This window comes from Ylistrum balloti, unplaced genomic scaffold (assembly GCF_031769215.1).
Source record: "Ylistrum balloti isolate Yb309-2 unplaced genomic scaffold, AGI_CSIRO_Ybal_v1 Utg369744, whole genome shotgun sequence".
Taxonomy (NCBI): domain Eukaryota; kingdom Metazoa; phylum Mollusca; class Bivalvia; order Pectinida; family Pectinidae; genus Ylistrum; species Ylistrum balloti.
The window spans coordinates 1-24,960 of record NW_026781952.1 but is presented as its reverse complement, the minus strand read 5'-3'; the positions used below and the strand labels follow the sequence as shown (position 1 = coordinate 24,960).

The window sequence follows — 24,960 nt, the reverse complement described above, 5'->3', positions numbered from 1 at the left end:
GAAGCCTGCGAAAGGAATAGGTTATCGAATTAATGATGTCTTCTACCATGTGTGTACAGCTTTTCTTAACTTTGTCGTACACGTAACAGAAGACGATGGATATATTTGCTAATTAGTTATCGTACAGACAATTTGGGATATGCTAGGACAGGTAATCGATTTCTTCATCAAGTATACGTACACAAAGTTAAAGAATGATGAAAATTACCCAGGATTTCGCAAAATTATCTGGACGGACTCCACATGGTAATGAAAGGCTCAACTTCTGGAATGAAAAAAAACGTGTTGTCGTTCTCTTGTTGTACTTCAGTTCCTGTAACCCGTCCGTCCTATTGTCCACCTACCTTCTTGTCATTTGATCATGTTGTTTTCTCAGTACTTCATTCTTGTAACCCGTCCGTCCTATTGTCCACCTATTTTCTTGTCATTTGATCATGTTGTTTTCTCAGTACTTCAGCTATGTAACACCTCCTTCCTTTGTCCGCCTATCTTCTTATCGTCCTGTTGTCATACAGTCTTCCTGTCCCGTTGTCACCCTTTCCTGTAGATTCCCGATCAATAAATCTTCTCGTCCTGTTGTTATACAGTCTTCCTGTCCCGTTGTCACCCTTTCCTGTAGATTTCCGATCAATAAATCTTCTCGTCCTGTTGTCATACAGTCATCCTGTCCCGTTGTCACCCTTTCCTGTAGATTACCGATCAATAAATCTTCTCGTCCTGTTGTCATACAGTCTTCCTGTCCCGTTGTCACCCTTTCCTGTAGATTTCCGATCAATAAATCTTCTCGTCCTGTTGTCATACAGTCTTCCTGTCCCGTTGTCACCCTTTCCTGTAGATTTCCGATCAATAAATCTTCTCGTCCTGTTGTCATACAGTCTTCTTGTCCCGTTGTCACCCTTTCCTGTAGATTCCCGATCAATAAATCTTCTCGTCCTGTTGTCATACAGTCTTCCGGTCCGTTGTCACCCTTTCCTGTAGATTTCCGGTCAATAAATCTTCTCGTCCTGTTGTCATACAGTCTTCCGGTCCGTTGTCACCCTTTCCTGTAGATTTCCGATCAATAAATCTTCTCGTCCTGTTGTCATGCAGTCTTCCGGTCCGTTGTCACCCTTTCCTGTAGATTTCCGGTCAATAAATCATCTCGTTCTATTGTAATGGCGTCTTCATGTCCCATTTTCAACTCTTTCTTTAGAATACCAGTATTCCTGTAATCCCTTTATCCTGATGTCGTACAATCTTCCAATGCCGTTTTCACCACCCCTGTAGATTTCCTGTATTCCTGTAATCCTCTCATCCTGGTGTCGTACAATCTTTCAATGCCGTTTTCACCCCTCCCTGTAGATTTCCTGTATTCCTGTTATCCTCTCATCCTGATGTCGTACAATCTTCCAATGCCATTTTCACCCCCTTCCTGTAGATTTCCTGTATTCCTGTTATCCTCTCATCCTGATGTCGTACAATCTTCCAATGCCATTTTCACCCCCTTCCTGTAGATTTCCTGTATTCCTGTTATCCTCTCATCCTGATGTCGTACAATCTTTCAATGCCATTTTCACCCCCTTCCTGTAGATTTCCTGTATTCCTGTTATCCTCTCATCCTGATGTCGTACAATCTTTCAATGCCATTTTCACCCCCTTCCTGTAGATTTCCTGTATTCCTGTAATCCTCTCATCCTGATGTCGTACAATCTTTCAATGCCATTTTCACCCCCTTCCTGTAGATTTCCTGTATTCCTGTTATCCTCTCATCCTGATGTCGTACAATCTTTCAATGCCATTTTCACCCCCTTCCTGTAGATTTCCTGTATTCCTGTTATCTCTTCCTCAAGTCATTCCGTCATGTTCTTCACCCGTCCATTAGCACGTCATCTTATACTGTTGTTTTTCCGTCCTGTTGTCTCCCCTTTTTTATTTTTAATTTTCTCTTATTATCTCGTCCTGTTATCTCCCCTGGTTTTGTTATATTTATTAATTTTTCCATTAAAATCTCGTCCTATTGTCTCTCCTATTTTTTATTTATTTTTCCGTAACTATCTCGTCCTATTGTCTCCAGGGCTTGTTAATTTTCCATTATCATCTCGTCCTGTTGTCTCCCCTGGATTTTATTTATCGTTATTATCTCGTCTTGTGGTCTCCCCTGGATTTTATTTTTCGTTATTATCTCGTCCTGTTGTCGTCCCTGGATTTTATTTATCGTTATTATCTCGTCTTGTTGTCTCCATGGTTTTAATCTTAGTTATTATCTCGTTCTGTTGTCTCCCCTTGGTTTTATTTTCCGTCATTATCTCGTCTAGTTCTCTCCCCTGGTTTTTATTTTTCCGTTACTATCTCATCATGTTGTGTCCTGGGCTTTGTATTTTCCCTTTCTCATTTCGACCTCTGTTCTCAATGTAGGTGTAATGTTATTGTTCTCCCGTAATTTTGATTGTGCTCTCGTTCTGTTGACTCTCTGTCCTGTTGTCCTTTGGTTTTAGTGTCTTCCATCATTTTGTGAAGTTGTCCTTCCGTCCGTCTATGTTGTTGTTCTGGTCCTTGGGACTTCCTGTCCTTTTTTAACTTTCGCTGTCGATGTACTGTGGATTATGTGTAGGAAATCTGTCCTGTTTTCTTTCTGTTATAGACAACTATGCTGTACCTATCTCCTCCTCCAACTGACGGTACGTTTAACATTGAACACGCTGATCATTCCAGGAGTATCGATTCTGGCTAAGTCTTTAATACTTGTCCGACAACTGATATCGCTCTGGGCCGTCGGTGCAACATAAACACATATATCACTTCAGATGTGATGAGTGGGTTATCAAAATACAAACCAGAATCCGATTTAGCAGTTGAAGTGGCCATCTTGTCTGAAGTAAATATCAATCACACGAGCGTCATGGTTGATTGACTAGACACTACATTCCATAACAGTATGATGCGATCATTTTGGTCACTGACTTGCAACAGAAAACTCATGGGGAAACTCGATGCACAGGGGCATGTTACAATAAGAACCATGACGACGTCAAAACTAGAACTCCTGCACGTGTCCGTTGATTAAATCGGTAAAGTGTGACTGGAAGTGACTGGTATTTTATTTCACATCCGTTGACTGAGGAGGCAACTTCCTTAGACAGAAACACTACCAGACTGATGACTAATTCTGTGCTCTACAGCTCGTGATAGACACGCGACGGCTCGACTAGACAACATACGTTGTGTTATACTCATTTTTCCACTTAGAAGCAGTAGCCGCTAAAACAACTGAGCGCAGGTCCAAGATTTTATCTTTTTTCTGAACTGATCGATGAACCTGTCCCGTACATATCAGGCGAAAAGGAACTATGTTGACAAAGAAACCGAGAAATTAAACGATTTAGAACTGATAAAACGTATTTAGCAGGCTAACTCAAGGCAAATTGTTCTTATTTTAGTATCACGCACATACGCACGTGCGTACCGCCAATATGGTCCTAAGCGGACATATATAGAGTCGTGTAAACAACGGTATAGATATAAATAAATAAATAAATATTTGAAAAAAAAGTTACGGAAAGATCGCGCTATAAAAAGACAATATACAATACATAGATTTTCTTTCGCAAGTATTTTTTTTACAGAATATTTTTTCATATTTTTTTCTCATTAAAATCTTAGTTTTTTAAAGTCATCCAAGTTACCCAATTTTGCATAGACACTACGAATTGAAATCTTCAAATTTACCTAATCTTCATTGCATTGAAATCGGATATGGTTACTTAACACTAATCAACCTTGAAGATAAGTATTCTGTATTTCTGAACCATAGACATTCCATTCGCCATCTGGCTTTCCAATTACATGGTTTTATACCCTAATAATGACTGCCAAACAATTAAAGAAATTTGTATTTTTTTATTTTTGTTTTTATAAACTCATTAGTCATGATTAACAGCCCTAGTCTGATTTCTTTAACTGGTGGCTAAAATCGTCTTCCTAAATTTGAACGGATTTAGCTCCCACCATGTTATATTTACAAATACAGGTTTCCTGTGTAAGTATATATGTTTTTGTTTCGTTTTCCTGTTTTATGTTTACTTCCACTTTTTAGAATTATTATTAATATCATTTGCCAGCAGTGATATTCGGAGCAGAAGGAAAGAAAAAAATTTGATGGCGGAGCCATATCACTAATTAAGCTGCAGTTTAGAGAATTGCATGGTATGCTAAAGACTGTTGGCTCCGAGCCAAAGATCGTTAAACATCTGGTACCCCACCCTTCCCCCACTCCACCAACTCCCCCTTTCCTCCAACCCCACCCCACCCCACTAAACTCTAAGATAATTGTAATTGTTTGTCAGGGTTGTATTTTATTTGTTTTTATTTACCAGCTCTCTTTAACCTTGACTCCATTTCTTCGGAGGGGCGTGGTTTAGGTTTTAACTCCCGTGATCTGTAAAGGTATAATTTTTCATGTATTAAGAGGCTTTCGAGAAAACCAATTTGCCAAAACTACTTCCAAGCTCTTGTTTTTTAGCTTAATTTTTCGATACTAATCTTTCCATTGGGTATTACGAAACGACCGTGCAATTTCGGATTTGTGACACGCCCTCGTTCGACTTATTTAAGGGTTAATGTATTTCTCTCAGTATGTGATTTACATTTGGAATGAAAACAAAGGCAATATTGTTAAACAGTCGTTGCTGTATCTTCATATCCGAAAAATATCATGATTATTTTGCAAATTATCGTCGCGTCGTTTAAAAAAACACACAAATTGATTGTGAAAACCCAAATTAGCAATAAGTCAGTCAGTAAGAATGTTGGCGGAGAGCTGTGTGTACCTAGGACCACTGTCTCCGATAAATTTCATCAATGTTTTAATCAGAGACGCATATGCCCTGCAATTTGTACGGCCCTAATTAATTGATAATGAACGTGTACTTAGTGTTCTAATTATTTCCTTTTCCTGTGCCTATTGAAATGTTACGTATCTAAGGCCAATATTGAATTCGCATAAAATTTAATTAAACTAGAATCCGAATTGCTGTATAAAAATCCTCAACGGTTGATGTCATTAAGTCCACATATAGCTCGTGCATCTCCTCACGAGAGCGACATTTCCGTGAATCTCTCAGCAACAGTTTCCCGTTCACATAAACCGGTGTTGCGCGAGATAAATTTTGAGGGTATTAAAGTTTCTATATAAACATGAAATATATTTTTAACGAAATAAATTAAGACTATACATTTATTTCCATGGAATTAGAAAAGTAAAATGAAAATAGCAACTTCCACGGCGAACAATCATAGCTGTTTGGGTCAAACCAATATTCCTTACCGGATTCACTTTAATAAGCCAGACCACATGCATTTTAATAAATGTTTTTAATGATCAAGGGCGGTCAAAGACGGTGGAAATGGAACAGCGAGGACCATGACGGTTCACAGAGACTTACATACAGGACAAGGTGAGGACTATGATGGTTCACAGAGACTTACATACAGGACAAGGCGAGGACCATGACGGTTCACAGAGACTTACATACAGGACAAGGCGAGGACCATGATGGTTCACAGAGACTACCATACAGGACAAGGCGAGGACCATGACGGTTCACAGAGACTTACATACAGGACAAGGTGAGGACCATCATGGTTCACAGAGACTTACATACAGGACAAGGTGAGGACCAGGACTGTTCACAGAGACTTACATACAGGACAAGGCGAGGACCATGACAGTTAATAGACACACATACAGGACAAGGCGAGGACCATGACGGTTCACAGAGACTTACATACAGGACAAGGCGAGGACCATGATGGTTCACAGAGACTACCATACAGGACAAGGCGAGGACCATGACGGTTCACAGAGACTTACATACAGGACAAGGTGAGGACCATCATGGTTCACAGAGACTTACATACAGGACAAGGTGAGGACCATGACTGTTCACAGAGACTACCATACAGGACAAGGCGAGGACCATGATGGTTTACAGAGACTTACATACAGGACAAGGCGAGGACAATGACGGTTAATAGACACACATACAGGACAAGGTGAGGACCATCATGGTTCACAGAGACTTACATACAGGACAAGGTGAGGACCAGGACTGTTCACAGAGACTTACATACAGGACAAGGCGAGGACCATGACAGTTAATAGACACACATACAGGACAAGGCGAGGACCATGACGGTTCACAGAGACTTACATACAGGACAAGGCGAGGACCATGATGGTTCACAGAGACTACCATACAGGACAAGGCGAGGACCATGACGGTTCACAGAGACTTACATACAGGACAAGGTGAGGACCATGATGGTTTACAGAGACTTAAATACAGGACAAGACGAGGACCATGACGGTTAATAGACACACATACAGGACAAGGTGAGGACCATGACGGTTAATAGACACACATACAGGACAAGGCGAGGACCATGACGGTTAATAGACACACATACAGGACAAGGTGAGGACCATGACGGTTAATAGACACACATACAGGACAAGACGAGGACCATGACGGTTAATAGACACACATACAGGACAAGGTGAGGACCATGACGGTTAATAGACACACATACAGGACAAGGCGAGGACCATGACGGTTAATAGACACACATACAGGACAAGGTGAGGACCATGACGGTTAATAGACACACATACAGGACAAGGCGAGGACCATGACTGTTCACAGAGACTTACATATAGGACAAGGCGAGGACTATGATGGTTCACAGAGACTTACATACAGGACAAGGTGAGGACCATGACTGTTCACAGAGACTTACATACAGGACAAGGCGAGGACCATGACGGTTCACAGAGACTTACATACAGGACAAGGCGAGGACTATGATAGTTCACAGAGACTACCATACAGGACAAGACGAGGACCATGACGGTTCACAGAGACTTACATACAGGACAAGGCGAGGACCATGATGGTTCACAGAGACTTACATACAGGACAAGGCGAGGACCATGACGGTTCACAGAGACTTACATACAGGACAAGGTGAGGACCATGACAGTTCACAGAGACTTACATACAGGACAAGGTGAGGACCATGACGGTTCACAGAGACTTACATACAGGACAAGGCGAGGACTATGACGGTTCACTGACTTACATACAGGACAAGGCGAGGACTATGACGGTTCACTGACTTACATACAGGACCAGGGGAGGACCATGACAGTTAATAGACACACATACAGGACAAGGCGGGGACCATGATGGTTCACAGAGACTTACATACAGGACAAGGCGAGGACCATGACGGTTCACAGAGACTTACATACAGGACAAGGCGAGGACCATGACGGTTCACAGAGACTTACATACAGGACAAGGTGAGGACCATCATGGTTCACAGAGACTTACATACAGGACAAGGCGAGGATTATGATGGTTCACAGAGACTACCATACAGGACAAGACGAGGACCATGACGGTTCACAGAGACTTACATACAGGACAAGGCGAGGACCATGACGGTTCACAGAGACTTACATACAGGACAAGGTGAGGACCATCATGGTTCACAGAGACTTACATACAGGACAAGGCGAGGACCATGACGGTTCACAGAGACTTACATACAGGACAAGGCGAGGACCATGATGGTTCACAGAGACTTACATACAGGACAAGGCGAGGACCATGACGGTTCACAGAGACTTACATACAGGACAAGGCGAGGACCATGACTGTTCACAGAGACTTACATACAGGACAAGGCGAGGACCATGATGGTTCACAGAGACTTACATACAGGACAAGGCGAGGACCATGACGGTTCACAGAGACTTACATACAGGACAAGGCGAGGACCATGACTGTTCACAGAGACTTACATACAGGACAAGGCGAGGACCATGATGGTTCACAGAGACTTACATACAGGACAAGGCGAGGACCATGACAAGGCGAGGACCATGACGGTTCACAGAGACTTACATACAGGACAAGGCGAGGACCATGACGGTTCACAGAGACTTACATACAGGACAAGGCGAGGACCATGACGGTTCACAGAGACTTACATACAGGACAAGGCGAGGACCATGACGGTTCACAGAGACTTACATACAGGACAAGGTGAGGACCATGACGGTTCACAGAGACTTACATACAGGACAAGGCAGGACCATGACGGTTCACAGGACTTACATACAGGACAAGGCGAGGACCATGACGGTTCACAAGAGACTTACACATACAGGACAAGGCGAGGACCATGACGGTTCACAGAGACTTACATACAGGACAAGGTGAGGACCATGACGGTTCACAGAGACTTACATACAGGACAAGGCGAGGACCATGATGGTTCACAGAGACTTACATACAGGACAAGGAGAGGACCATGACGGTTCACAGAGACTTACATACAGGACAAGGCGAGGACCATGACGGTTCACAGAGACTTACATACAGGACAAGGCGAGGACCATGATGGTTCACAGAGACTAACATACAGGACAAGGCGAGGACCATGACGGTTCACAGAGACTTACATACAGGACAAGGCGAGGACCATGACTGTTCACAGAGACTTACATACAGGACAAGGCGAGGACCATGACGGTTCACAGAGACTTACATACAGGACAAGGCGAGGACCATGACGGTTCACACACATACAGGACAAGGCGAGGACCATGACGGTTCACAGAGACTTACATACAGGACAAGGCGAGGACCATGACGGTTCACAGAGACTTACATACAGGACAAGGTGAGGACCATGACGGTTCACAGAGACTTACATACAGGACAAGGCGAGGACCATGACGGTTCACAGAGACTTACATACAGGACAAGGTGAGGACCATGACGGTTCACAGAGACTTACATACAGGACAAGGCGAGGACCATGACGGTTCACAGAGACTTACATACAGGACAAGGCGAGGACCATGACGGTTCACAGAGACTTACATACAGGACAAGGTGAGGACCATGACGGTTCACAGAGACTTACATACAGGACAAGGCGAGGACCATGACGGTTCACAGAGACTTACATACAGGACAAGGTGAGGACCATGACGGTTCACAGAGACTTACATACAGGACAAGGCGAGGACCATGATGGTTCACAGAGATTTACATACAGGACAAGGCGAGGACCATGATGGTTCACAGAGACTTACATACAGGACAAGGCGAGGACCATGACTGTTCACAGAGACTTACATACAGGACAAGGCGAGGACCATGACGGTTCACAGAGACTTACATACAGGACAAGGCGAGGACCATGATGGTTCACAGAGATTTACATACAGGACAAGGCGAGGACCATGATGGTTCACAGAGACTTACATACAGGACAAGGCGAGGACCATGATGGTTCACAGAGACTACCATACAATTATAGTTAATTGGTTTTTAGGTAAGTAACTCGTCAAGACAAGTAAAGTCTATTCTGTGATCTAGCCCTTGTGACTCGATCACAATTCATTGTGCTTATTATTCTATAAACTACTACAGATGGCAGCAAATGTATTGGCTCTTATAAATCTTGGTTCAGCTTGACTGCCGTTATCTATGATAAGAAAGAGAAACTGTGACAAGTACACAATTATAATGTGTAAACTACCATAGTATCCATGTATTGTAGATAGTTTGACAGGTTATCTCCTAAATATAGCCCGACTTAGTTCTATACTCATACCTCCGGAACTCTGCAGCTAATATTGAATTCCTTACTACACGTACTACAAGGTTCCACCTACAAATGTTACCTATTAATAGATCTCTGTGCTTCAGCCCTTTAGTCCGCATTTTGACGTACACTTTCCCACCCCTACAACCGCGAAATGGAATAAGCTGCCTAGTAAACAAAACGGAAGTAGGTCTGCATGGCTGCCGAGAGAGTCGTTATGCTGTGAAGATCAGATGCGGTGTGCAAAGATTTAACCAGTTTCAAAACGGATTAGAGGTCGAATATAAGCCATGGCCGATCTCGATGAACTGAAACAGAAGTATAAATTCCACGAGGAGACACTGAGTTACTTTAAACTACGTGCCGAGGCTGGCTTTGGATCGTATCCGAACGCACCGTCTATAGAAGCGGCAAGGGATATTAATTTACAAGTGACAAAAAAATTTGCAGGCGAGATCGAATTTGACGGCAAAGTGAAGGAATTTAATGTTCCGTCACCTTATGCTCCCGGTAGGTATTTGTCATTTATATCTTGGATATGCTTAGATATAATTCATCCACACATTATATTGTCTCCGGGCTATTCCATTATGTCGGCCGGGATTTATCGATAAGGGGGCGGGGCCGTTTTTGTATAACATTAAAAACAATAAATAAATGCGGCCCGGATGTGTGCAGCATTTAGAATAAATTGTTATATGAAAATAACACAATATGCATTTACATTACTATAATATCTCTGATTGTTTTGGGCTGAGAACAGTTGTAGTGCAGACTGGGATTACAGATGATCAAGCTGACCAATATTACCAGCAAGCACACAGGCTCCTGTAACAATTTATTTTCCTGCAGATTTACTGCTAAAGACTAGCCAATAGTACTAGCGATATACCCAGTCTCCTCCTACCCAATTTGTACTACAGCTATAGAGCTAACTATACTGTACGTATGTGTGAATTTCTGTGTAGCACAATTAACTGCATACATGTAGCTGTATGCAGAACCTTGAATCATACATTGAATATTTCATTACACGATTGTTTCAGAGTAAAACCTTTATGATTACTTTACATTTATTTTTCCAAATATAATACTAATATTGCTAATTCTGATTTTGGTATATTACCTGAAATTAGAAATTGTGAGTTATAAATTTTATTTTTTGTCTAATATTTACTGTCAGTTCCCATTGTGTATAATATTTACTGTCAGTTCCAATTTGTGTATAATATTTACTGTCAGTTCCCATTGTTAGTTCCCATTGTGTATAATATTTACTGTCAGTTCCAATTTGTGTATAATATTTACTGTCAGTTCCCATTGTGTATAATATTTACTGTCAGTTCCTATTTGTGTATAATATTTACTGTTAGTTCCTATTGTGTATAATATTTACTGTCAGTTCCAATTTGTGTATAATATTTACTGTCAGTTGCCATTTGTGTATAATACTTATTGTCAGTTCCAATTTGTGTATAATATTTACTGTCAGTTCCCATTGTGTATGATATTTACTGTCAGTTCCTATTTGTGTAAAATATTTACTGTTAGTTCCCATTGTGTATAATTTTACTGTCAGTTCCAATTTGTGTATAATATTTACTGTCAGTTCCCATTGTGTATAATTTTACTGTCAGTTCCAATTTGTGTATAATATTTACTGTCAGTTCCCATTTGTGTATAATACTTACTGTCAGTTCCAATTTGTGTATAATACTTACTGTCAGTTCCAATTTGTGTATAATATTTACTGTCAGTTCCCATTGTGTATAATATTTACTGTCAGTTCCTATTTGTGTATAATATTTACTGTCAGTTCCCATTGTGTATAATATTTACTGTCAGTTCCTATTTTGTATAATACTTACTGTCAGTTCCAATTTCTGTATAATACTTACTGTCAGTTCCAATTTGTGTATAATATTTACTGTGTATTGTGTATAATATTTACTGTCAGTTCCAATTTGTGTATAATATTTACTGTCAGTTCCTATTTGTGTATAATATTTACTGTTAGTTCCCATTGTGTATAATATTTACTGTTAGTTCCCATTGTGTATGATATTTACTGTTAGTTCCCATTGTGTATGATATTTACTGTCAGTTCCCATTGTGTATGATATTTACTGTCAGTTCCCATTGTGTATAATATTTACTGTTAGATCATTAGTGTATGATATTTACTGTCAGTTCCCATTGTGTATAATATTTACTGTCAGTTCCCATTGTGTATAATATTTACTGTCAGTTCCTATTTGTGTATAATACTTACTGTCAGTTCCAATTTGTGTATAATATTTACTGTCAGTTCCTATTTGTGTATAATATTTACTGTTAGTTCCCATTGTGTATAATATTTAATGTTAGTTCCCATTGTGTATAATATTTACTGTCAGTTCCAATTGTGTATAATATTTACTGTCAGTTCCCATTGTGTATAATATTTACTGTCAGTTCCAATTGTGTATAATATTTACTGTCAGTTCCCATTGTGTATAATATTTACTGTCAGTTCCAATTGTGTATAATATTTACTGTCAGTTCCCATTGTGTATAATATTTACTGTCAGTTCCAATTGTGTATAATATTTACTGTCAGTTCCCATTGTGTATAATATTTAATGTTAGATCATTAGTGTATGATATTTACTGTCAGTTCCCATTGTGTATAATATTTACTGTCAGTTCCCATTGTGTATAATATTTAATGTTAGTTCCCATTGTGTATAATATTTACTGTCAGTTCCAATTGTGTATAATATTTACTGTTAGTTCCCATTGTGTATGATATTTACTGTTAGTTCCCATTGTGTATGATATTTACTGTCAGTTCCCATTGTATATGATATTTACTGTCAGTTCCCATTGTGTATAATATTTACTGTTAGATCATTAGTGTATGATATTTACTGTCAGTTCCCATTGTGTATAATATTTACTGTCAGTTCCCATTGTGTATAATATTTACTGTCAGTTCCTATTTGTGTATAATACTTACTGTCAGTTCCAATTTGTGTGTAATATTTACTGTCAGTTCCTATTTGTGTATAATATTTACTGTTAGTTCCCATTGTGTATAATATTTAATGTTAGTTCCCATTGTGTATAATATTTACTGTCAGTTCCAGTTGTGTATAATATTTACTGTCAGTTCCCATTGTGTATAATATTTACTGTCAGTTCCAATTGTGTATAATATTTACTGTCAGTTCCCATTGTGTATAATATTTACTGTCAGTTCCCATTGTGTATATTTACTGTTAGTTCCCATTTGTGTATAATATTTACTGTTAATTCCCATTTGTGTATAATATTTACTTTCAGTTCCCATTTGTGTATAATATTTACTGTTAATTCCCATTTGTGTATAATATTTACTTTCAGTTCCCATTTGTGTATAATATTTACCGTTAGTTCCAATTTGTGTATAATATTTACTGTTAATTCCCATTTGTGTATAATATTTACTGTTAGTTCCTGAAGTGCTAAAGATCATCAAGTCATGTTTAGAATTTTTTGTAGTACAGGTGCAGGCTTTGTAGATGTATAAAACCAGATGATACATTATTATTACGCTTGATGTTGTTTTGCTCAATTAGCTTATGGGTTTGAGAATTAAACCAGTGGATGGATATTAAATTGTATTAATAAAGGAATTATAAAGTAAAATTCCGCGGATCCTGAAATCTCAGATAATTATCTTATGTTAACATTACTAGACATATTCTCCCAGGAATCAATACATGGTTAAAAGCTTTATATTTTCAACCATTGATCAAGTAAACTTTATTTAAGGGTGGTCAGGTGGTGCAGTGGTACATTGTAACACACTCACCTTTCACCTAGCCGTCCTGAGTTTGATTCCTGGAATGATGTGACCATGTGGGTTTTTCCTGGGTACTCAGGTTTCCTGCCAAAGTAAGACTCTTGCGTGCTTACATCCGGCTGACAAGAGTGATTTATATTGTTACAACTTGTCTGGTAATTGTAGATAAGTAAATAAAGTTTATATTTATAGAAGAAACACAACAGAAAAGAAATCTATTGCATGAAATGTTAAGTGTACAAGGACACAGATTGATAATACACTTGATAAATATAAATGACCAATGATCAGGAAAAATATTATCTATGAGAGCTGCCTGGAATTCTTGTTCACTACAGCATATTTTAAAATCTTTGAACGACCTCTGACCCTTTCCCACAGGGAGGATTAAGTACCCCCTCCCCAGGCTGGGAGATATAGGTGTGCATACAACACTGTCAGAGCCAGTTTGGTAAGACACCATTTTCCATACACAGCACTAGTGGGTTAGCAGGTGATATTTACCAGATTTTTTTTATCTATATGTAAGGTCAAAAACTCAATCTGTATATATAACCTTGTGTACAGCGTAACATATGTCATACCTACACAATGTAGCAGGGTAACCAGGAAACTACACAATGTACCAAGGTAATCAGTTAACTACACAATGTACCAAGGTAACCAGTAAACTACACAATGTACCAAGGTAACCAGTAAACTACACAATGTACCAAGGTAACCAGTAAACTACACAATGTACCAAGGTAACCAGTAAACTACACAATGTACCAAGGTAACCAGTAAACTACACAATGTACCAGGGTAACCAGTAAACTACACAATGTACCAGGGTAACCAGTAAACTACACAATGTACCAGGGTAACCAGTAAACTACACAATGTACCAGGGTAACCAGTAAACTACACAATGTACCAGGGTAACCAGTAAACTACACAATGTACCAAGGTAACCAGTAAACTACACAATGTACCAAGGTAACCAGTAAACTACACAATGTACCAAGGTAACCAGTAAACTACACAATGTACCAAGGTAACCAGTAAACTACACAATGTACCAAGGTAACCAGTAAACTACACAATGTACCAGGGTAACCAGTAAACTACACAATGTACCAGGGTAACCAGTAAACTACACAATGTACCAGGGTAACCAGTAAACTACACAATGTACTAGGGTAACCAGTAAACTATGCAATGTACCAGGGTTACCATGGTGCTGTACCATTACCATCCCCTGCCTTTTTGCTTTATGTCATGCCATGAACTTTTCTCCTATTTCTTTTGTTTCCATTTGGTCACAAGTTTTAAAGCATCAATGATAAGTTCTGTCCTTAACTCCATAAATAAAACCCTGTAGATAAAAAAGTCCCCTAAAACATGTCTCTGACCTATCAATGAAAATGTTTGTGATGAAGAGCTTTCTTCAGGTGTTTAGTAATGTTCATAATCCTTTCTGTTCTAGATGGTATTCCTGTGACGGTTTATAGATCCAAGAACTGCGATCTCGTTGTAGCTCCATCCATTTTTGTATTTTTCCACGGAGGTGGTAATGTTGTTGGATCAAGGCAGACCTGTGATGTCATCTGCAAAATATTTTCAAGGTAATTATGACAAGTTATGACCTATTACCAGGCATGGGCTTAATGTCAGACAGGTACAGCACCATCTCTCACAATCTACATAGGAATCTTTTACTCCCTTAGTGGTGAGATAGTTTAATTTGATCTCAATCAAGGGCAGGGGGTGGGGGGAGGGGAGGGGAGGGATAGGAGTGTGTGGATTACTTTATGTAAGCTGACAAACATGAGGCTTGTCGAGTGTTAGCAATTTAATAATCTTTCCCCATTTCCTAATTTACCCTGCTGATCTTATGTATGTGGGGTGTCATTTTCATGAAAGGGGAATCCTTCACCCTCCCCTCCTCCCATTCCTCTCCCCAATTCCATCCCCCCCCCGAAAGGTTGAGAAGGAAATATTGTGTCCAGGGTAACAGAATCATATTTTTTGAAGGTGATAGCTGAGAAGACAACCTTATTGTATTTTTTTAAGACTTGGTCTGATTGAAAGGACCATTAAATTGAAATTTTTAAAGTTACATAACCATTATGAAAAAAATTCTGGTATGAAAGAAGATTAGTGTTTCATCAGCATTGCCTTAGGTGTGTTTTTGGAGAGACTTTCATTACCAGGTGACTATTGTTTATTTAACAATGAGGAACCTATACCAGAAGTGCACCAAACCTGTACTGTCTGAGTCACGTTGGTATTTAAACATGATCAAATCATGGCTGTAGGCTAATTGTCTACTTTCACCTACAAAACAATATGATGTTTGTACACAGGCCTTGGTACATACAGCTGTCAGTGCCATTTTAAATCTAAAACACTCGGGGCAGTCCTTTAGAAATTGTCAGGAGGGGAACTTCGTAATTTTTACTTATTTATTGCGACGAGACTGACAAATGCTCTTATATGTGTAACTGATATCATAGAAAACATCCGAGATCTGTTTGTGATTAAGATCTGTGCACTGAATGGAATAATTGACAGCAGAAGATTTTCTGTAAAAAAGATTTCTTCTCCACAAACAGAATTCCTTTAATGTATGCCATATATCAAGGACACTCACTCTTTATTTTGATCCTGTTATAGGCATCGGTTGCCAGTATTCTTTCTTTAAGAATTAGTGTTAACTAACCGGTCATCATAACCTGAGAGAAGTTTTAAAAAGTCTACTTTTCCAGAACAACTGATCACTTCTCAATTTTAGTCAGGTATGTAGCGACAGAAATTAAAAACTACACTTGTGTCGACCAGGAAATAGAATATGAAGGAGGATTACATTGTTGCCACCCATTAGACAGATGTGTACAAGCTACAGCCCAAAAACAAAAAGAAGATAGTGACTATTTTATATTTACGTGATTGTTTCAAAAAAATGATTTGGAGGTACACTTTCATCGGCAAAAAGCAGTTTCTGGTCTAGGGAATCAAATTAATCTTTGGAAATCACAGGAACTGAGTAAAGACACAACGATGTGATTACATCGACCGCGTAGCTTGACTTATTTGTAATTAGATATTGACCTACTTGCTATTTTAAAACATGATTGACAAGGAACACCAGATTGAATCTTATCATCAAATAACCAGTCCCTTGGGATGGCTCCAAAGTAGAATTATGGAATAAAGCTTTTCAACATACTCCAAGTAATGTATTTAAAGGGATTTCAAACCTTATTCTTTTATAAATGAAGGCCTGACGCTGATATATAATTATCAGTAACCACATCACCGACACGAAACTAAAAAAGGATCTAGAAACCATTGCTTCGTGATAAAACCATTGCTTCATGATGAAACCATTGCTTCGTGATAAAATCATTGCTTCATGATGAAACCATTGCTTCGTGATGAAACCATTGCTTCGTGATGAAACCATTGCTTCGTGATGAAACCATTGCTTCGTGATAAAACCATTGCTTCGTGATGAACACATACAATCTATCATAAATAATAAGGCCTGTTGTGTCATATGTCATGAATATTGTAAGACACTTGTAATATACTATTGCGACGTCATAAATAAGTGCCGTCTTCATGACTTCACATAATTTTCTCTGAAAGATGAATAGAATCTCACACTCTTGCATGTCAGTGTAATATGGAATTAATTAAACTTGTGAAATAATTTGATATGTCAGACCTATTTATATCCTGGAGCGTTTTTCATGGCCCATCAAAAATGATTGTGATGTCATAATAGGGATAATATGTTATGTCATCAGTTAACTCGGGCCAAACAAAATGACTTTCTCCATTTGGTTTTGTCCTTCATAAAGTTACTTTAAAACTTGTATTTTTTCAGAGTTAAATGATAAAAAGTATTGAAATTTATTTTCATGACATATGAGATTTTATGATACTTGTCTGAAAGTTTTACTTTTTGCTTTCAAAAGCTCTCAAAAATAAAGACATTCTTAACACTCATTTCTTAAGACTTATCGAATTAAAGAATTTGAATATCATGAAAGAAAAACCAACTGAACAAACAGGTCCTATGTGCCTCTTTTTCCTCACCTGTTGTCATAAGTATATAACATACCTGTATATATTTACCTGTAACATTAAATTAGCACCGGAGCTACAGACATGAATTTTCACATCTTTGATCTTCATGTTTAATGTGCTAAACTTTATTCCATCATTAACTCCTGTAAGTTTGTATTTACATTATAGGAATATTTGTTCATCATCTGATATATATAGTAGGTAGATGTATTGTGTGTATACCTTGTAACAGGCACGTTTGAGAATTAAACTCAGTCAATGTAGAGTTTCAAAATTTGTACATTCCAGTATGTATGAGTAAATCTATGAGGTCTGTGGTTCACATAGTTTTAAAATATTTTTTTTAAACCCTTAGCATCAATGATGAGTCCCAGAAGGATGAAACAGCTGTTTGATGCAGTATGATTAATTTTTTGCTGTAATTAATTCTATTTGTGTGTCTTGTGTACAATTCTTTCAATGATTTCCAATTCCGCCCCATTCTTAATCATCATATGATTTCTTTTTGGTTCACAATTTACACCTGTACTGGATTTTCTTCTTAAATTACCAAATACGTGAAAATTATGAATTTCATTGAAACATGGGTTAGTGCACTTACCATCTAGCTTGTCACTTTTCTTATCATCACTTTGGATTTTCCTCAGTTGCCTCCTAGGCCTTAAAACTTATGCCTGTTGCATCAGTGATGAATCCTAGAAGGACAAATCAGCTGTATGATTCAGTGTTATGCATTATTTGGCTTAACTAATTGGTATCAAAAGGTGTTATACACTTGTGTCTTTTGTACAATCTTTCAGACTCATATGGAAGGTCTTTGATTATATATAAGCAAATACTTTTGAAAAGCCAGTGGGACTAGAGTCATGATACAAGGATTTCAAGTTTGCTCAGATGAGTGACCTTGACCCACTTTCACTAAGGATCACAGTATTGGACCAGTATGAATGTATAATTTGTTTTGTTAGAATGTTTACTGACATTTGCTTACATTAAAGTTCACAGAGGTTAAATATGTAGAAAAGGAAAATGAGGCCCATACATGAAGGGTCATATTTTCTTAGAAGTATGCACAAATAAAGTTATAGATATAGATGTATGCATATTGAATGCAAATGAATTACTTTTCCAATTTTTTAAAGTCACATGGATGAAATCAAGTGTAATTTCAAAAAACAAGGTTTATACAAATATCAAATATAAAAAAAACATTCATCTCGTTATGGAAAGTGACCTACTTTAATGCTTACTATAGTGACATGAAAAAAACCCCAAACAGAGATACATGCCCACTGTGCCTTTTGTAATCATACTGTATCATTGTATAGTCACAACAAGTGACTTGTATTTCTCCTAGTTATAAAATATATGTTTTATGTTAGATGTGCTTTAGATCTGAGGAAGGTTTTAATTTTTATAAACGATAAAACCCAGATAGATATTGATCATGTAATAACAGTATGCGGTGATGTAGATGGCTTCACTTTATTGTAAACCACACGTTTCCCTAGTGACTATGTTCACACAGTTGAACATTGAATTTTCCCCAACACTTGTTATTGATAAATCGTGGGTATGTCGGTGTGATATGGATTAGACTTGTCATAGATCTGGGCCTGCTAGATACATTAATTCCTCAGTGATGTAGAACTCTGACCACGGATTACATTGGTTTATAGGAATTCCTAGATTGCATTCAACATAGGTTTTTATCAGGCAGGATCCACTAGGATTTTGTGTAAGCTGAAGTTGTGGAGAAACAATACTCGATATTCCTAAGATGTCGATCCTGCGCTTGATAAAATGTTTACGACAGAATTACAATTTTTTTTTGTAGTTTTCAGTGAATTTTGTATTAATTTCTATCAGATCTGTAACAAGAACATGTAATGTACCCAGCAGGGTTTGAAATTGTATCCCTCCAGACACTCTACCACTGGGGTTGGTAGTGACCCTTCAGTCTCTAGCTGGACACTTTACCACTGGGGTTGGTAGTGACCCTTCAGTCTCTAGCTGGACACTCTACCACTGGGGTTGGTAGTGACCCTTCAGTCTCTAGCCTGACGCTCTACGACTGGGGTTGGTAGTGACCCTTCAGTCTCTAGCTGGACACTCTACTACTGGGGTTGGTAGTGACCTTTCAGTCTCTAGCTGGACACTCTACCACTGGGGTTGGTAGTGACCCTTCAGTCTCTAGCTGGACACTCTACCACTGGGGTTGGTAGTGACCCTTCAGTCTCTAGCCTGACGCTCTACGACTGGGGTTGGTAGTGACCCTTCAGTCTCTAGCTGGACACTCTACTACTGGGGTTGGTAGTGACCTTTCAGTCTCTAGCTGGACACTCTACCACTGGGGTTGGTAGTGACCCTTCAGTCTCTAGCTGGACACTCTACCACTGGGGTTGGTAGTGGCCCTTCAGTCTCTAGCCGGACACTCTGTAGTGACCCTTCAGTCTCTAGCCGGACACTCTACCATTGGGGTTCGTAGTGGCCCTTCAGTCTCTAGTCGGACACTCTACCACTAGGGTTTGTAGTGGCCCTTCAGTTTCTAGCTGGACACTTTACCACTGGGGTTCGTAGTGACCCTTTGGTCTCTAGCCGGACACTCTACCATTGGGGTTGGTAGTGACCCTTCAGTCTCTAGTCCGACACTCTACCACTAGGGTTCGTAGTGGCCCTTCAGTCTCTAGCCGGACACTCTACCATTGGGGTTCGTAGTGGCCCTTCAGTCTCTAGTCGGACACTCTACCAATAGGGTTCGTAGTGGCCCTTCAGTCTCTAGCTGGACACTTTACCACTGGGGTTCGTAGTGACCCTTTGGTCTCTAGCCGGACACTCTACCATTGGGGTTCGTAGTGGCCCTTCAGTCTCTAGTCGGACACTCTACCACTAGGGTTCGTAGTGGCCCTTCAGTCTCTAGCCGGACACTCTACCATTGGGGTTCGTAGTGGCCCTTCAGTCTCTAGCCGGACACTCTACCATTGGGGTTCGTAGTGGCCCTTCAGTCTCTAGTCGGACACTCTACCACTGGGGTTCGTAGTGGCCCTTCAGTCTCTAGTCGGACACTCTACCACTGGGGTTCGTAGTGACCCTTAAGTCTCTAACTGGACACTCTACCACTGGGGTTTGTAGCGACCCTTCAGTCTCTAGCCGGACACTCTACCACTGGGGTTTGTAGTGACCTTTCAGTCTCTAGCCGGACACTCTACTACTGGGGTTGGTAGTGACCCTTAAGTCTCTAACTGGACACTCTACCACCGGGGTTTGTAGCGACCCTTCAGTCTCTAGCCGGACACTCTACCACTGGGGTTTGTAGTGACCTTTCAGTCTCTAGCCGGACACTCTACTACTGGGGTTGGTAGTGACCCTTCAGTCTCTAACTGGACACTCTACCACTTGATGAAGGGAAATTCCCTCTAACTAAGGCTGCTAAGCTAACCTCAATCTTAACTTTTACAACATGATGACAGTCTGATATAGGATAATTGATTGGGTTACCAGTATTTGTTTCTGTGTGGATCTGATCAACCAAAGGCGTATATCAAAAATCTGTCTTCTATTGGATTTCTACCATCCTCTTGGTCTCTAAGTTTTGGTCGGAACATTAGTACAATCTAGTAAGACCTGTTCTATCAAATTTTACAATTTCCAAACCAAAATCTTTGTTTCTGAGTTCATGAGGTTCTTTAGCTCCTTTTGTGCCTGTAATCTCCTAAAGCTTAAATCAACAACACCAAACTTTTAAAACGACCTTTAGTCTTATTTTTTACACATACTGTGTACACACTACAGGGTAAGGATGTCTCCCACACCTCTGGGTAAGGGTGTCTCCCACACCACAGGGTAAGGATGTCTCCCACACCTCTGGGTAAGGGTGTCTCCCACACCACAGGGTAAGGGTGTCTCCCACACCACAGGGTAAGGGTGTCTTCCACACCACAGGGTAAGGGTGTCTCCCACACCAAAGAGTAAGGGTGTCTCCCACACCACAGGGTAAGGGTGTCTCCCACACCACAGGGTAAGGATGTCTCCAACACCACAGGGTAAGGATGTCTCCCACACCACAGGGTTAGGGTGTCTCCCACACCACAGGGTAAGGGTGTCTCCCACACCACAGGGTAAGGGTGTCTCCCAAACCACAGGGTAAGGGTGTCGCCCACACCACAGGGTAAGGGTGTCTCCCACACCACAGGGTAAGGGTGTCTCCCACACCACAGGGTAAGGGTGTCTCCCACACCACAGGGTTAGGGTGTCTCCCACACCACAGGGTAAGGGTGTCTCCCACACCACAGGGTAAGGGTGTCTCCCACACCACAGGATAAGGGTGTCTCCCACACCACAGGGTTAGGGTGTCTCCCACACCACAGGGTAAGGGTGTCTCCCACACCACAGGGTAAGGGTGTTGCCCACACCACAGGGTAGGGATGTCTCACCACAGCCTATGATATTGGTCACACTTACTGATTTTTATCAACATTCTAAAAGATTTCTGTCTACTTTTCAGTACATACTTAAGTCTTACATGCACTGTATGTTTTGGTAATAGCCATTAGTTTTGATTCTGATATGGTCTAATTCTTCGGATAATATGTGAAGCCACTGTTGGAGTGAGTTTTGTAATTTTAATGCATTGCACGTAAGACTTGTTTCATCATCTCATGGATAAGATTGCAGCCCGATTCATTCCTTTATACCCAGTATCTTCTTACAGTGCAGTGACAGATGTAGCATGAGATGTACATATCTACAAAGCATTTTTTAGCAATCTTTTTATGATGGTGGGCTAGTGCTGGTGTGCAGTTAAAACCATTCTTTATCTGTCATCTTTCGTTAAACAGTTCTTGTTGTGAGTAATCCTTGCAAAATACCTGATAAATCATTCCCCAATTTCACAACATGACACTTCTTGGTCCCTTGTTAGTGTTAATCATTTTGGCACTGCAGCCATTTTGTATCTTGACTGTTGTACTGGGGTAATTTGTTATTGTTATCATTCTCAGACTTCAGATGTAGGTTCCACTTGGTCCCTATCAGTTGTACATATTGTCCATGTTGGGACCAGAAGGCTGACCGATGGTCATGTTACAAATGTAGTTTTCTGAGGAGTACTGAATGGATCATTCTTAGATTTCATATGCAAGTTCTCCATAGTTGTACAATGTTTATTTTGGGACAGATTATAATTAGAAAAGTTGAATGACCAGCATTAACGGGCTTTGTCATTGGATGATAATGCAGGATCAATTAAAGAGATAGTGCACTGCTATTGTTTTTTAATATATTTAAAATCCTTTTAAAATTATAAGATAGCTACAGCAAGAACGAACTCTGAAAAATAAATACTCATCGAGATATTTAACGTTGTTTGAAAAACACACCTGTACGGATTGGGCATTGACCCCGTTTTGAGTACACACAGATCTGTGACGTCACAAGGTGAACACATATACCGCGGGTACGCGAGTCAGCCATATTTATTTACATACAACTGAAGCGACCGAATGATTTTATTTCGTGTTTGACTGTGGATCTGGTGTATAATTTGTTTAATTGGGGACAACAGATAATCGAGGACAACGTTGAGACTTTACGAGGTTTCGCAATGAGCGAAAATAGGAAACGAAGTGTAGGTAAGAGGTGTGTGGCATACGGGTGTTCAACAAAGTACGGCGATGGGTTTGCCCTTCATTTATTCCCTACTAATGCCGATCTGTGTAAGATGTGGACAAATTTTGTACAAAAGAAAAGAGACAAGTGGGACGGTCCAACAACGTACTCGGCTCTGTGTGAAAAACACTTCGAAGATGGGTCATATCCTATGAAATACGCCATTCTTCGATCCATGGGTCAAACTCCCCCCAAGAAGAAGGTTCTCAATGCCGACGCTATCCCCACCATACAGACGGCAGTTCAAGCTGAGCCCATGGATGATGTATCCCAACTTGCGTCCCCACTGTTTGCGTCAACACCAAAACCAAAAAAGCCCAGATCCGCCTTCATGAAACGTCAAAACAGAAGGGTACGTATTGGGACGGATTGACCTAATGTAGGCATAGTTTTATTCAATGTTTTGAAGATCTGATTTTTAAATCTACATAACATTTTCTATATGCCTAGGTAATTTGAACAAATTATATATTAAATATTAGTGTCATCTACAAAATTGAAATGTACTTATATATTTTATGTATTTTTTTTTATTTATTTTTTTTTTTGGGGGGGGGGGGAGAGGTTGCTTGGATTGACAAATAACTCGAGATAAGCTTAGGTTTTACATTTCAATTCTACGTTGACTACTATATTATGTATGTATTTAAACCAATTGCACATAAATATGTCATTCAGTCAATCTGCCCTGACAAGTATTGAATGGTTCATATTTTCATTTTTCTTACAGATCATCAATGAGATATTGATTGATGGCCAGACAAAAGACATCAGTGGCGAGGAACCCATGGACACCGACCAAGGTGACACTACCCCTACAGTTTTGGAGGTATGAATAAAGAGTCAATTTTATTCCCCCCCCCCTCCCCCTATGAAGAAATGAAATTGTGAAATATGGTACACAGTTGATATTAGATTATTAAACTTCATAATTAAAAAAAAAAACCTGCGTGATATTGCACCAAATACTATGGTATAATGTGGTACCGGTATATTATTTTTTTTGTGGTACCCAATTCTAATCAATATCATGCCCAAAATACATACATGTTACTGTAGAAAACAATAACTTCAACATGTTGTATATTTCATTCAGACACCAACAGTACAGAATGGCAGCTGTATTAGCATCAGTACTACTAGGACATGCGGGACACAACTGGCTTTCAAAAAGCCCTGTGCAAGAACTGTACGAGTACAAGTTACGCCATTAACTAAAGAAAAGGGTAAGACAATGCACAATACATACAACTTTATTGAAAAAGAAAACAGTCACATAATTTTTTTTGCAATTGAGATACTGATGTAGCAACCCTTCAAACAAATAGAAGAGGCCGATTGTAATACTGCTTTCTGAGCTTTATTTTGCCAATTCTGAATCGGTGTTCAATACATGTTTGACCATTGGTGCATTTGTATCCAGATCCTATTTTGTTTTTAAACTCTGTCAGATTAAGAATTTGTATTTAATAATATTTCAAAAAAATGTGAATTTGTATTTAGCTTATAAATTTTGCATACATAATTATATTAATTGATGTCATTATTTTGTAACAGGATGTCAAACTACCAATAAACCAAAGATGAAAAATGTTGAGGTACAGTGCAACATCCTGAAGCCAGCCAAAGACAAACTCAACACCTCTGTGACATCAGATGAGCTGGACCAATCATGGATATCGTCAGCCCATGGAAATGAAGCAGATGACTCGGACTACCAGCCTTCAGAG

General features: G+C 39.6%; 2 protein-coding genes across 2 annotated transcripts; both read left to right on the top strand.

The window, feature by feature from the left end:
• Positions 1 to 9,950: 9,950 nt before the first annotated feature.
• LOC132543203 (uncharacterized) lies at positions 9,951 to 17,958 on the top strand. Its single transcript, XM_060206676.1, has 3 exons — positions 9,951 to 10,170; positions 14,955 to 15,093; positions 17,919 to 17,958. Exons 1-3 carry the CDS (start codon positions 9,951 to 9,953, stop codon positions 17,956 to 17,958), a joined length of 399 nt encoding a protein of 132 aa, XP_060062659.1.
• A 5,153-nt stretch (positions 17,959 to 23,111) lies between these two features.
• LOC132543220 (uncharacterized) lies at positions 23,112 to 24,950 on the top strand (the record flags this gene model as incomplete). Its single annotated transcript, XM_060206701.1, has 4 exons — positions 23,112 to 23,582; positions 23,961 to 24,059; positions 24,327 to 24,456; positions 24,788 to 24,950. Coding segments are annotated over exons 1-4 (809 nt in total), but the record flags the coding sequence as incomplete, so codon positions are not given.
• Between the last annotated feature and the right edge of the window lie 10 nt (positions 24,951 to 24,960).

Coding starts and splice junctions, on each gene's coding strand:
- LOC132543203 (XM_060206676.1), top strand. CDS start 9,951: ATGGCCGATCTCGATGAACTGAAACAGAAGTATAAATTCCACGAGGAG. Junction 10,171..14,954: donor TCCGTCACCTTATGCTCCCG/GTAGGTATTTGT, acceptor TTTCTGTTCTAG/ATGGTATTCCTGTGACGGTT. Junction 15,094..17,918: donor ATCTGCAAAATATTTTCAAG/GTAATTATGACA, acceptor TTAAACCCTTAG/CATCAATGATGAGTCCCAGA.